Genomic DNA, 14,617 nt, shown 5'->3' with positions numbered 1-14,617 from the left:
CAAGGCACCGATATCTAGCAGGCAAGAGGTAGGGCTGCCATTAATTATACAGTTTACATATGGTCCTGTTTGGTTTAAAGGGACAAGCGGAGCAATGAAATTACCCATCTCCTGGCTATCCTAACGGTTTTGAGGGCACAAAGGAACTGTGGAAGAATATTGCAGTGCAAGGGCAGGGTCGATTGGTCAGTTAAAGCAATTGGGACAATTACTTTTCCAATGGCCCACCTGTCCGCAACAGTAACAGGCATCACTGGTTTGCCCCTGAGTAGGGGGACAGTGGGGACCTCTGTTGGGTCTCCCTCCTCTTCCCCTTAACGGGCGGTTGCTGTGGGGTTTCAGTATATTCTGGATCTGGAGGGTCATTAATTTAGTTTCAATGTCATCCTTTTTCTTTTCTAACTGACGGTAGTAATGCTGGGCAACTGCTAGAATTTCATCTGGGTTTTTTCCTTCCCAATCTATGGTACCAATTTTTAATTGGGCTCCCAATCGTGGATTGAGTCCTTGGACAAAAGCGGCCACTATGTCTTGTTTAGCATCTTCCTCTACATTATTTATGCCAGAATATCTCTTGAAAACCTGCTTAATGCGCTGCATATAATCAGCAGGGTTTTCTCCTTTATTTTGTTTACAAGCACTAATTTTAGTCCAATCTGCCTTTTTGGGCAGATTTTGAGAACTGCATCTAGCAGGTTGTTCCTGTCTGTGTTTAAGTTCCTATTATGGCCTTGGTCATCGCTGGGCCACTGGGCCTCTTGTAGGAGGTGATTTAATGTTTCCCTGGACAGGACTCCTCTTAGGATTTGATTTAAATCTGCCCAGTTAGGGTTGTAACAGCTTATGACTGTTTTTAATTCTTCTTGAAATTTGATGGGGTCTTCCCTTATTTTAGGAAATTTTTCAATCAAATTATACAGATCTGTGGGAGACCAAGGGGTGTGTATAGTCACCAGGATTGCGTGACCCGAATTATCAACACTTGGGCCTAGGAGTTGGTGCAAGGGGAACACTGTTACATGACGGGGAGAGAGGCCCCTGGGATTGTAACTTCTGTTGTCTAGTATTACTTGCCGGCGGTCCAGATGAACTTTCCGGCAGTTTGTCTTTGTATTGGACTGAGTCTGCTAGGGTAGTGGTTGGTCTCCCTGTGGGATATGAGGGCAACTCAGGGGAAGGGGGTGAAGTAGATGCTGACATTGGTGTTACTGCTTGGAGCAGGGGTCCCTGGATAGTGGAGTCAGCCTCCAGACTGTAGTCTGGTGGAGGTGTGTGGGGTCCACTGCCCTCTCCATTTCTTCTGCCCTGAGTGGATGGACCTGCACTTGCCTGTCTAGGTGATGTAGGGGCAGTCAGCTGTCTACATTCTAAGTATAAATCTATAAGATCAGTGAATGGGGCCGAGGGGTTTTTCTGAAGAGGCCTTGAAGGGTAAAGGGGTATTTGCTGGCCAGCTGGGGTTTGGGAAAGAGTTAATTTCTCCTTTGCCTCTTTTAATTGTGTTTTAAGTTTCTCCTGGGAGTCCTTCAGATTCCTCATTTGAGATTCACGGCGCCATTTTTCTGTTTTCCCATACCAATCGAAATATGCATCAAACTAACCTTGTCCGACATTATTGGCAAGAAGTGCGCCTCGGAGGTGCACAATCTTGTCAAGGTCGAAACTTCCCTCTAGGGGAAACTGTAATTTCGGATCATCCATGGTATACCAATTCCATTTCTCTAAAAACTTGCAAGTGAAAGGGCTATAATTTGCGTACATGCCGGTGTGCCTTTTGGCTGGATGGTGATCCTTTTTGACTCACCGGCCCCCATCTGTACCTAGCGAGAGGGGAATCCTCTTGGATCCTCTGGTCCCCAGTACTTCACCTGGTGAGAGGGGAATCCTTTTTGGATTTCACGGCCCCCAGTACTTACCTCAATTCACTCATCACACTCACACAGGGAAGGTTTTGTTTAGGGTCTCCACGACTGTCTTACAGCCTGCCTTCAGCAAAGAGCATTGGCTGGCACCACATACTCTGTTGTTTCAGGTGAGATGATCAGACCAGTCAGTGGCTTGTTAAGCCGCCTTCTGGGCAGGAGCTAGAGACAGGGGAGGAAAGAGGGTACGGAAACAGACTGTCCGACGACGGAAGGGATAGGATCACACACTCCTAGACCAAGACAGGCCCCTCGCCGGTCATGCCATGCCATGCAGAGAGAAACTGCCGAGGTCAGGGCATTTATCACAATGCCCACTAGATGGAGTCACAGGGCTTGCTTTAGAGACACCTCTGACTTTGCAGGGCACTCTGGGAGTCTTCCTGTGACTCACATTCACACCGGTCTACCAACCTTCACTTTCACACTGGCACATGGACCCAGATCTATCCACGACCTGCCCAGCCACAACCAGTGGCTTTTCCTGGGGAAACCAAAGCTGGATTGGACTCTAACCTACCACAAGGGCGTCAGGCGTGTCTGGCAGCAAAATGTCAGGATAGAGCATACAACTCACCCAAGCCCAGAGCCTACAGGCAGTCCTCCACCAGAAACCCAATATAGAGATTTCAAAAGGTCTCTTACCTTTCTGATGGGCCCGGGGTCTGGTGGGGAACAGCTCACGGTCCTCCGGCTCTCGGGGGTTGCTGTCTATCCGAGTCACAGCACCAAGATTCGCAAAAAGAAAAGGAGGACTTGTGGCACCTTAGAGACTAACCAATTTATTAGAGCATAAGCTTTCGTGAGCTACAGCTCACTTCCTCAGATGCATATCGTGGAAACTGCAGCAGGCTTTATATATACACAGAGAATATGAAACAATACCTATTCCCACCCCACTGTCCTGCTGGTAATAGCTTATCTAAAGTGATATCCAGCACAAATCCAGGTTTTCTCACCCTCCACCCCCCACACAAATTCACTCTCCTGCTGGTGATAGCCCATCCAAAGTGACAACTCTTTACACAATGTGCATGACAATCAAGCTGGGCTATTTCCTGCACAAATCCAGGTTCTCACATCCCCCCCACCCCCATACACACACAAACTCACTCTCCTGCTGGTAATAGCTCATCCAAACTGACCACTCTTCAAGTTAAAATCCAAGTTAAACCAGAACATCTGGGGGGGGGGGGGTAGGAAAAAACAAGAGGAAACAGGCTACCTTGCATAATGACTTAGCCACTCCAAGTCTCTATTTAAGCCTAAATTAATAGTATCCAATTTGCAAATGAATTCCAATTCAGCAGTTTCTCGCTGGAGTCTGGATTTGAAGTTTTTTTGTTTTAAGATAGCGACCTTCATGTCTGTGATCACGTGACCAGAGAGATTGAAGTGTTCATTTACAACACACACTTTGCTAGAGAACACTTCAATCTCTCTGGTCACGCGATCACAGACATGAAGGTCGCTATCTTAAAACAAAAAAACTTCAAATCCAGACTCCAGCGAGAAACTGCTGAATTGGAATTCATTTGCAAATTGGATACTATTAATTTAGGCTTAAATAGAGACTTGGAGTGGCTAAGTCATTATGCAAGGTAGCCTGTTTCCTCTTGTTTTTTCCTACCCCCCCCCCCCCCCAGATGTTCTGGTTTAACTTGGATTTTAACTTGAAGAGTGGTCAGTTTGGATGAGCTATTACCAGCAGGAGAGTGAGTTTGTGTGTGTATGGGGGTGGGGGGGATGTGAGAACCTGGATTTGTGCAGGAAATAGCCCAGCTTGATTGTCATGCACATTGTGTAAAGAGTTGTCACTTTGGATGGGCTATCACCAGCAGGAGAGTGAATTTGTGTGGGGGGTGGAGGGTGAGAAAACCTGGATTTGTGCTGGAAATCACTTTAGATAAGCTATTACCAGCAGGACAGTGGGGTGGGAATAGGTATTGTTTCATATTCTCTGTGTATATATAAAGCCTGCTGCAGTTTCCACGATATGCATCTGAGGAAGTGAGCTGTAGCTCACGAAAGCTTATGCTCTAATAAATTGGTTAGTCTCTAAGGTGCCACAAGTCCTCCTTTTCTTTTTGCGAATACAGACTAACACGGCTGTTACTCTAGCACCAAGATTGTAGTGGAAAAATTAACCACACATTGTGCTTGGATCAGAACCAAGCCTGAGACCCGCTTTATTTAAGTATGTGCATACAGAGAGAGTCAGCCGGAGCTGCTCTGACATGAACAGAAAATACAGGAGCTTATATAGCTGAAAACCACAATCTGTTAAGCACATTTCCTTCAACAGCATTTTCCTTATTTAGCATATAGTGCAAGCTTCAATGGTAGCTTTGCCTTATTTGGAATATAGTAAAACAAGTTTTACCTGTTATTGACAGGTGCTTCCTTTGTGGTTAACGGTCTTTTCTAACTTCTAGCGGTTGTGGTTACATTTTTAAGCTGAGCTGTTGCTATCTGCGTCTTAATAGAATTTTCCTCACCCTCTTCTTATGCTTTAAACACACAGTTAGCTTGACCAAAGTTTTAGGCCTATTAGTTTAGGCCTATTAGATTTTTCTTCCACACAAAGAGCATTTTAGTCTCTCGTTACGTTTTTTAGGGGGTATTCACAGTTAAATCTCTGCTCTTAAATTATTGGGCAGTATCTCCTGTGCTGATTCATTTCATGTTTTGAATGATGCAGCTTCTGTAATTTAACACATATGAGTTTTCTGTTTTGTAATGTCCAGTGCATGCAATCACAAGACCTTTCACATTAAACAAAAAAGATCACGGATCTTTTTATTCAGTAGCCATGCCATGTTAATTTACAAAGCACATACAATTTTACACATTACAAAATAACGATATATAAGAATTGCATCTTGATTCAGCATTTCTTCAACTGTGGAGTGTAACTCCCAGAAGCTCCTGTTTTAGGGAGTTGTGCCATGAACAGGAGATAAGTAACTCAAGGAGATCCTCAATGAACTAGCACTATAGTGGCAGAAGGGGACACTTGGAACTGGTTTGCAGAAGGAAGATTGGTTTTCTGTGGATGCATTTAACCACTTCAGGAGTGAATGGTTTTGTACCCTGTTATAGAACCATTTTCGTCTGAAATATTCTAGTTTTCTAGTTCCTCTTTGAGTGAGTCCAAGGGCCGTGCAGCTCCCACAAAGGGTTATGCACTTGTTACTGCCCTGAAATAAGGACCTGACAAATTCATCCTCTTTGAAAATATCTGACATTGCCAGTGCACAATGTTCAGAGAAGGAAGGCAGTGTGAATGCAGGGGATTCCTATCAGAGGGTTATATATTGTCTGTCTCTCTTTTTCCCTCTGTGTTTCTTTGTATATTCCCACTCCCTTATGTCATAAACCATGGCCGCATACATACAGACACCACAGTGATCAGGAGGGAATGAAACGGGGACCTTCAGAACCAAAAGCACAAGCCCATACCACTTGAGCTAAAGGAGTAACTCCTTTATCTGTGAGTAAGTAGCAGGCTGTTATAATCATTAGGACCAGCCACTAGAGAAATACATGGTCGCACACACTACACCCATGTGTTACATTAACATGTTCTCTTTCTTCCATAGCAAACCCGGACAGATTTCTCCTGGGATGGTATTAATGTGAGTATAAACCCTGAAGCCCTCCTCCTTTAATGAGAGGCAGCAAAGGAGCATTTGCACAGCTGATGAGGATGTTCAAGTTTTCACTGAATGGCACCCCAGGATTAACAGAATATGTCTAACTCTGTCACTATGAATAGTGAACACAATTATGGAGATATCTCTGGGGACCTGGAGTGCCACTGAAATTCTGGGCATCTTTATGGGGTGTCTGGCTGTTGATAGACCTTGCAGTAATATTTTGGGGAGTATCTGTGTGTTGGTGGATTTGGGTTGTCTCCAGGTCCTCTGGTGTTTTGCTAGTGGAGATAACTGTGGGCTCTGTAGGTGCCATTGGATCTTGAGCTATCTCTAGCCATCTTTGGGTGCCTATGTGTGATCTCTGAGGCTGCTAGATTATTTCGGGTGCTTTCCTGGGGTTTCTGGGTATGGCTGGATTATTGAGGTATATCTGTAGCATATCTGGCTATTAATACTCTTGATCAGGGCATAATATCACCTTCAGAGGTTAGGAAGAAATGTATCCTTACAGGACAGCATTATACAATGAGGTTTCGGGTTTTATGCTTCTCTCTGGAGTATCCAGCACTGACCACTGTTGTCAACAGGGAGGGGAAAAAACAACAGGCAAAGGCATAGATTAAAAGCAAAGCTTTTTCCATACACCGTAAGGAAAAGAGAAAAGATACAAGCCATTGCTCCCACTTCTCCCCCTTTTGCAGGTCATATTTAACCTGCAATGACCATATTTGTGTTTGTTTTCTCTGCTCGCTAGTGCAATATCAGTGCAGAGGAAAGTTTCCTGGTGCTGAAGCCATTTGTACTGGTTCCCCCAAAAGTATTTCTAGCACTGGCAGCTCATGAGATATGAGCTCATGTCATGTGATTATTGGGACTGCTCAGAAATGGAGTAACCCACACCGTAAAGGTGCAAGCAGTGCAGTAGGGTTGCCAACTTTCTAATGGCACAAAACTAAACACTCTTGCCCTGTCCCCTACCCTGCCCTTTCCCCAAGGCTCCGCCCCTTCTCCAAGTCCCCACCCCCACTCACTCCATTCCCCCCTCCCTCTGTTGCTCGCTTTCCCCCACCACCACTCACTTTCACTGGGCTGGGGCAGAGGGTTGGGGTACTGGAGGGGGTGATGGCTCCAGTTGAGGGTGCAGATGATGGGCTTGGGGTGCAGGAGGGGATTCTGGGCTGGAGCCGAGGGGTTCTGAGTGCGGAAGTGGGCTCAGGGCTGGGGTAGGGGTTTGGGGTGTGGGAGGAGGCGTGGGGTGTGGGCTCTGGGAGGGGGCTCAGGGCTGGGGTTGGGATGCAGGCTCTGGGAGGGAGTCAGGGTACGGGACAGGGTTCCAACCTGAGGGAGGGGGAGGGAGTTTGGGGTGTGGGCTCTGGGAGGGGGTTAGGGTGTGGGAGGGGGTTCTGACCTGGGGCAGAGGGTTCAGTGTGTGGGCTCCAGCCGGGCAGTGGCGCAGGGGGGCTAAGGCAGGGATGCCTGCCCTGGCTCCGCGCTGCTCCCATAAGCAGCCAGCATGTCCAACCCAGCTCCTTGGTGCAGGGGCAGCCAGGTACCTCCATGCCAGCAGGCACCACCCCCGCAGATCCCTTTGGTTGCAGTTCCTGGCCAATGGGAGATGCGGAGGTGGCGCTCAGGGCAGGGACAGTGCATAGAGCTTCCCTGATTGCCCCTGCACCTAGGGGCCACAGGTTCATGCCGGCCGCTTCCCGGAGCCGCACAGAGCCAGAGCAGGCAGGGAGCCTGCCAGGGCCATCCTTAGGATTTATGGTGTCCTATGCAGTATTATTAAACTGGTGCCCCTATGACCGACGGCAGCCCGGGCTCACACATGTATTTTAGATAAGGGTGGTCTTTTGAAGGATTTATTTAAAAAACTATATGTCTGAAGATCCGAGCATTTAAGGCTAAAGATGAATACTCAGATTGTGCACCTAAAAATCTATGCAAGGATTTTTTAGAGATGTGATTTTATAATCTTCAGCAACACACTAATGAAATATTTTAAAGCAAATTTTAAACAGTAATGCACAGCTGTTTTTGTAGTAAACTCAGAAACTGACAGTATATTGGCAAATGCCTGTTAAATGGCTTCATTACCACTTGAGTGACTCTTTAACAGTTTCAGTGTTGTGCTAATAGGTCTGGCAGGCTGGAAGGCTTTTTCGCTTTTAAGTACTAGACTCACCAGGCTGCAGCAGCCAGCTGTGGTGTGAACCTGCAGAAAGGGTCAGAACAGGGATAGGAAGAGGCAGAAGGGTGGACACTAAGACCTAGGGATGCCCCAAATTTTCGGATGCCCTATGCAGCTACATATGCTGCTATTGCCTAAGGACAGCCCTGGAGCCTGTTGCACCACCGACCAGACTTTTAATGGCCCGGTCAGTGGTGGTGACCGGAGCTGCCAAAGTCCCTTTTCGACGGGGCGTTCCAGTCAAAAACTGGACACCTGGCAACCCTAGTGCCAGGTATACTGCGACTCCAAGGCAAGCACTATAAGTGCTTCAGCAACTAGGCCTTGTAGGCTTAACCCTGATGGGTCCCACTAACCGCTCAGACACATGGCTAAAGGAAAAGATATTTTCCTAGGGCTGGCAGGAAGGGGAAAGATTACAGATACCCTAGGTACAGAGGATTAAACAGTTACAGTTCAAAGGGAGCAACAGTGGTTCCTGTTTTGGTCCACGGGGCAGTCCAATAGAGAGTCAGGACTCTTCAGGCCTAGTGCCTAGGATGTCCTCTCCAGCCCAGTCTCTATTCATGCAAATAGGAGTTTGCATGGTTCCAGGACAGGCTCAGTTAGTGTCTCACTGGGGCCCCTCTGTACTGGCTCCCTGTCCAGCCGCTGCTGCTCCCCCATAAACTCTGCACAGCCCTGCACCCAGCTGTGATGCCAGGCAATCACAGCCCAATCCACAAACAGCTCTGCAACTGTTCCTGCCTCTAGCTTCTCTCCAGCTCCCCGCTGCCGCCATGTGGCCACTGCTTCTGCTCCCCTTCCCACAACCTCTACTCCTCGTCAACTGATCCCAGACACTTCCTGGTTCAGGGCCTTTTCCCATACATGGCCACTAGCCAGGGGAAAGGGAATGTACAATGTGGAGAGAGCTGATGGGAGTTGTCGTTTCCTGCTTTGCAGATCCATCACATAATTTTATTCTCTACTCTTCACAAGTCTGTTCATATGATTGTCCACAGTTGGGTTTGGGGTTTTTTTATGAAAAAGAGAGTACATGTTTTCTTGTGGGTCAGCTGTAATAAATCCACCACCTCCCTAGGTAAAGCATTCCAGTGTTTCACCACCCTCCTAGTGAAAACGTTTTTCCTAATATCCAACCTAAACCTCCCCCACTGCAACTTGAGACCATTACTCCTCGTTCTGTCATCTGCCACCACTGAGAACAGTCTAGATCCATCCTCTTTGGAACCCCCTTTCAGGTAGTAGAAAGCAGCTATCAAATCCCCCCTCATTCTTCTCTTCCGCAGACTAAACAAGCCCAGTTCCCTCAGCCTAACCTCATAAGTCATGTGTTCCAGTTCCCTAATCATTTTTGTTGCCCTCCGCTGGACGTTTTCCAATTTTTTCACATCCTTCTTGTAGTGTGGGGCCCAAAACTGGACATAGTACTCCAGAAGAGGCCTCACCAATGTCAAATAGAGGGGAACGATCACGTCCCTCGATCTGCTGGCAATGCCCCTACTTATACATCCCAAAAAGCCATTGGCCTTCTTGGCAACAAGGGCACACTGCTGACTCATACCCAGCTTCTTGTCCACTGTAACCCCTAGGTCCTTTTCTGCAGAACTGCTGCCTAGCCACTCAGTCCCTCGTCTGTAGCAGTGCATGGGATTCTTCCATCCTAAGTGCAGGACTCTGCACTTGTCCTTGTTGAACCTCATCAGATTTCTTTTGGCCCAATCCTCCAATTTGTCTAGGTACCTCTGTATCCTATCCCTACCCTCCAGCATATCTACCTCTCCTCCCAGTTTAATGTCATCTGAAAACTCGATGAGGGTGCAATCCATGCCATCCTCCAGATCATTAATGAAAATATTGAACAAAACCGGACCCAGGACCGACCCTTGGGGCATTCCTCTTGATACCAGCTGCCAACTAGACATGGAGCCATTGATCACTACCCGTTGAGCCCGACGATCTAGCCAGCTTTCTATCCACCTTATAGTCCATTCATCCAGCCCATACTTCTTTAACTTACTGGCAAGAATACTGTGGGAGACCATGTCAAAAGCTTTGCTAAAGTCAAGGAATAACACATCCACTGCTTTCCCCTCATCCACAGAGCCAAGTTATCTCGTCATAGAAGGCAATTAGATTAGTCAGGCATGACTTGCCCTTGGTGGATCCATGCTGACTGTTCCTGATCACTTTCCTCTCCTCTAAGTGCTTCAGAATTGATTCCTTGAGGACCTGCTCCATGATTTTTCCAGGGACTGAGGTGAGGCTGACTGGCCTGTAGTTCCCCGGATCCTCCTTCTTCCCTTTTTTAAAGATGGGCACTACATTAGCCTTTTTCCAGTCATCCAGGACCTCCCCCGATCGCCATGAGTTTTCAAAGATAATGGTCAAAGGCCTTGAGTCTTATCACATTGCCCTCTATTCCACCAGTGACAATCAGCCTTGAAATCATATTCCCCTCCTTTGTCCACTTCCATTTTTGCCCTTTTCCACTCCATCCCTATGTGTGAAATGCTTTCCTTGACCTTATCCCTGTTCTTCAGGCCACCTCCTCTGCACATTCAGGTCCTTAATGAAGACTCATCTCTACCACAAGCCCCAGAAGAACTGTACCAACAATAACTCTGTGTGTCTCACCATGTATAGTACGTGGAGCTGGTCTCCAGGGGATAAATACATGTATCAGATGGCTCGCATTTTTTTGTGCTTCCCTATCTTTCAGCCCTCATTGTGCCCACTCCCTTGGGACTCCTTCCAGCACTCTGTACTTACTCAATCACCATTTTCCAAAATCAGCCAGGCACAGAGCTGTTTCCTTCCTACAAGTATAAATTTATCCCCATAACTGCACCTGCCTGAGATCCAGGATAGATGAGACTCAATCCCATGCCACTGACAGATTTACATTTCAAATCTCATGTCACTGCTAAGCTAGAAATAGGAACTTCATATCACTTGAAAGGGAATTCCCAGCTTCCAGTGAACAAGTAGGACTGGTAGTGCCTGAATTATCAGATCTTAAAATCATTATTTGTTCATATATCAAAATGCTATTTAATAAAGATGTTATTTGGGGTTTCCATGGCTTCATCTGAGCCCTGTACAGTAGGTAACCCGGGCGACTGGATACAAGTATAGAAATATACTAATTAAAGTTCCAATAAAATTTTGTAAAAATTCTTTAAAATGTTCCTAACATAGTATTCCTGTAAAATCTGTGGCATGTACAGAATCCATGGTGGTATGGTGGAAGAAAAAGTTTTTTTGGCACTTGGATGATTTGTGGCTTTGTCACTAGTGAGTAATGGAACCATCCCAAATTCCTGTTGATAAAATCCTTGCACTAAACAATACCTGCATGCGTTCCCTGTGTATACAATTATTTACACTCCAAGGACCATTGTTTCAAAAATTCCTGTTGACCACTTTCTTGAGCGGTTATCCAATATTTGGGGCCTTGCTGGATTATTTCTGTGAGAAGGAGAAATTGATGATACAGTCAGGTATTTCTTTGGTGCAAACCTGTTTATTTACAAAGAATGTACAAAGTCCTGTTTCCCTGATTGTAATAGAAACAAACAGCAACAGGCAGTTTCCTTGCTCACAGTTCCAAAGCCTGCCTTTTCAGCCAATCCTTTGTCCCAAGGAGCTCTGTCCCTCTGCTTCCTTTCATGGCCATACTCAGAACTGCTCTCTGGCTTTCTTGTTGCTTTCTCCCTCTGACACATGCAGACACATACAGAACTCCAACTAATCAGTGGCCCAGATCAATCTCCAGGGAAATCCCTTGGCCATATTGCTTAGCTTCTGATTGGCCTTGCATGTGGCTTAGTGCCCTGGACGGTGGCTTCCACTGTCTCCAGAAATCTTATTCCATAAAGGCACTTAATTGCTTCTTCCATTTAACCTGAATGAAGGGTAGCTGGCACACTCATCAGCCTTAGCAAGTTCTGTGATTGCCCCTAGATCAAACAATTGCTTGATAGCAGCTATTAACACCTTCCAGCAAAACAGTGCCATTAATTTTGAGTGCCTTCATTTTTGGTTGCCCAGCTTGAAACACTCTGGGCCTGATTATTAGATGTATTAGAAATGAAAACAAAAGGGCAACAAAAAATATCAGGGATACGGAACAGATTCCATATGAGAAGGGATTAAAAAAACTGGAACTTTTCAACTTGGAGAAGAGATGATAAAATCACGAATGCTGTGGAGAAAGTGTATAAGGAAGTATTATTTACCCCTTCACATAACACAAGAACAAGGGATCACCCAATGAAATTAATAGGCATCAGGCTTAAGACAAACAAAAATGAAGTACTTCTTCACACAACGCACAGTCAACCTGTGGAACTCATTGCCAGGGGATGTTGTGAAGGCAAAAACTATAACTCTAAGCCTCTGACTGTCAAATGCTGGAAGTGGATGACAGATGGATCACTTGATGATTGTCCTGTTCTGTTAATTCCCTCTGAAACATATGGCATCAGCCACTGTCAGAGCCAGGATACTGTGCTAGATGGACCAGTAATCTGACCCAGTATCATTCTTATGCTCTTATGATTTTCAGAAGGGCTGTTCACCTATATCTTCACCTGTAATTGTTGGGAGTGGGAGCAGTGGTTGCTCAGCCCCTGTGAAAATCAGCCCATAGGTGCCCAATTTTATAAGCAACCCCAAAGTCTGATGATTTTGGCTGGAATAGATGAGGGAACCTGATGGATTTAGCTGGAGAAACTAGCCCTTGTGGAGGAGCATGTGGAGTTCAAAACCCTGTCATTCTCAAGGAAGAAGGGGATGAATGCACTCCTAGGAGAAACAAACACCAATTAACCCCTCTCTCCTGTGGTGGTTTAGTGTCCCCCTCTCTCTAGAGTTGAGGCTGAGTATAGAGAGGGGAATGGCTGGGAGTTACAAGGATGAGGCCATTATTATTGTTTGTTTGTGTATTTTTTTTGTAGCTGTGAATGGACAGAATAAAGAGCGAATCATCACATGCTTCTTCATTTTGTTTTTTTCATTACAGATTATTTAAAATGTGAGAGAAAACAATGGCCAAAAGCATATTCTTCCCCTGTTATTACTTCTTCTTGCCTCCTGCCCTGTTGTGCTGTCACCTCCTGTAACGACGCGGCCTCTGGCGGGACACAACTGAGAGTATCAATTCAGGACAAATTGCTTAGAGCAGGGCAGTCACAGCCCCAGGCTGGTGGTTCTCCATATCTAAGGCACACCAAACCAGCCAAACAGAGAGGACTTCGGTATCACCCCACTGGCTAACCATAAGTCATATAAGCAATTCTCTTCGACATTCCAGTTTCCCAGTATCACCACCAATGCCATTCGTTATGGGGACAAATGGTTATGAAAACCAATGCCCCAGTAAAAGAAAAAAGATTCTCCCGATCCCAAAGGACTAAGCCCCAAACCCAGGTCAATATACAAGTCAGATCTTACCCACAAATCATGCTGTTGCCAATCCTTTAGAATCTAAAATCTAAAGGTTTATCCATAAGAAGAAAGAAATATAGATGAGAGCTAAAATTAGTTAAATGGAATCAATTACATACAATAATGGCAAAGTTCTTGGTTCAGGCTTGTAGCAGTGATGGAATAAACTGCAGGCTCAAATCAAGTCTCTGGAGTACATCCACATCTGGGATGGGTCATTCAGTCCTTTGTTCAGAGCTTCAGTTTCAAGCACAGTTCTTCCAGAGGTCAGAAGCAGGATTGAAGACAAAATGGAGATGATGATGATGCCTTTTATAGTCCTTTTGCCATGTGACTTGTGCTTTCTTTGTTCCAACCACAAGCCACCCCGCCCATGGCATGGAAAAACCTTAGAGTTCTGTCCATAGGTATGTCCCTGCATGCCTTGCTGAGTTACAAGGTGTATCTGCTTTCTCTCAATGGGTCAGTTGTATAGCTGATGGTCCTTAATGGGCCATCAAGCAAGTTAGGCAGTGCTGACACCAAATTGTCTGGGGTGTCACCCAGAATCATAGCACAAGTTTGAAATACAGACAGTATAGATCCAATATTTATAACTTGAAATACAAAAATGATACATTCATACAGATAGCAAAATCATAACCAGCAAATCATAACCTTTTAATGGACACCTTATGTGACCTCCTTTGTACAAGATTTGGTGCCACTATAGGACCTTGGTTACAACAATGGTCTATACAGTCACAGTTCATGTCAATAACATCACACCTCCTCACCCTCAACCCCTACTCCTTGCACCCCAAACCAGCAGTCACCATAAAGAAAAACTCACCACAGTCATCAAAAGAGAGATGGAGGAAGGGCAACATCCCCACAGAGAGGGGCCTCCCCCTCAACCCTGCTCTTACCTCATGCAGCCCTGCAAAGGGAGTCATGCAGATTCTTTGTCGCAGATTATATTGCATCCCCTTTTCCCTTTCTCTTTGTATTCCTTCTCTTGTCATTTTCTTCTGCTTCCCATCCTTCCCGAACTCTTCAACTGATCTCTCATTTCCATCCCCTTCTTCTCCTTCTCTTGTTTTCTTTTTCCTTCATCTTTCCCTCTCTTTCACACCTTCATGCTCTCTCTCTTTTCAGCTTTCCATGGAAGACACAACCTCCATTCTCCCCAAGCTGAAGCGGAACTCCAATGCTTATGGAATCGGGGCTCTGGCTAAGTCGTCTTTCTCTGGTGAGAACCTCAAACCTGGGTTTATTTGCCACTGCTCCTCTCCCTTTGACCTGGGGCCTCTCCCCATTGTTTTGGGTTTATTTGCCACTGCTCCTCTCCCTTTGACCTTGGGCCTCTCCCCATTTGTTCAGGTTGAACAGAGAGTGGGGAGACACCTGGG

General features: G+C 45.9%; 1 protein-coding gene across 6 annotated transcripts in view; it reads left to right on the top strand.

The window, feature by feature from the left end:
• The window catches only part of FAM131B (family with sequence similarity 131 member B), a 140,853-nt gene that overhangs the window by 89,845 nt on the left and 36,391 nt on the right, over positions 1-14,617 (top strand). For 4 of the 6 annotated variants that reach the window (XR_014710949.1, XR_014710950.1, XM_084624022.1 and 1 more), the window contains exons 3-4: positions 5,525-5,560; positions 14,364-14,457. Coding sequence is in view for 4 of the 6 variants with exons in the window: in XM_084624022.1 (XP_084480148.1) it covers positions 5,525-5,560; positions 14,364-14,457 (130 nt within the window). In the remaining 2 variants the exon portion in view is untranslated. Of the gene's footprint in view, positions 1-5,524; positions 5,561-12,830; positions 13,634-14,363; positions 14,458-14,617 lie in introns of those variants that run through there. The other 2 variants (XM_084624023.1, XM_084624021.1) reach the window with 2 other exon arrangements.

Source organism: Lepidochelys olivacea (assembly GCF_965140295.1).
Source record: "Lepidochelys olivacea isolate rLepOli2 genome assembly, chromosome: 1".
In the NCBI taxonomy this organism is placed as follows: Eukaryota; Metazoa; Chordata; order Testudines; family Cheloniidae; genus Lepidochelys; species Lepidochelys olivacea.
This window is presented reverse-complemented; position numbering and strand designations above follow the sequence as displayed.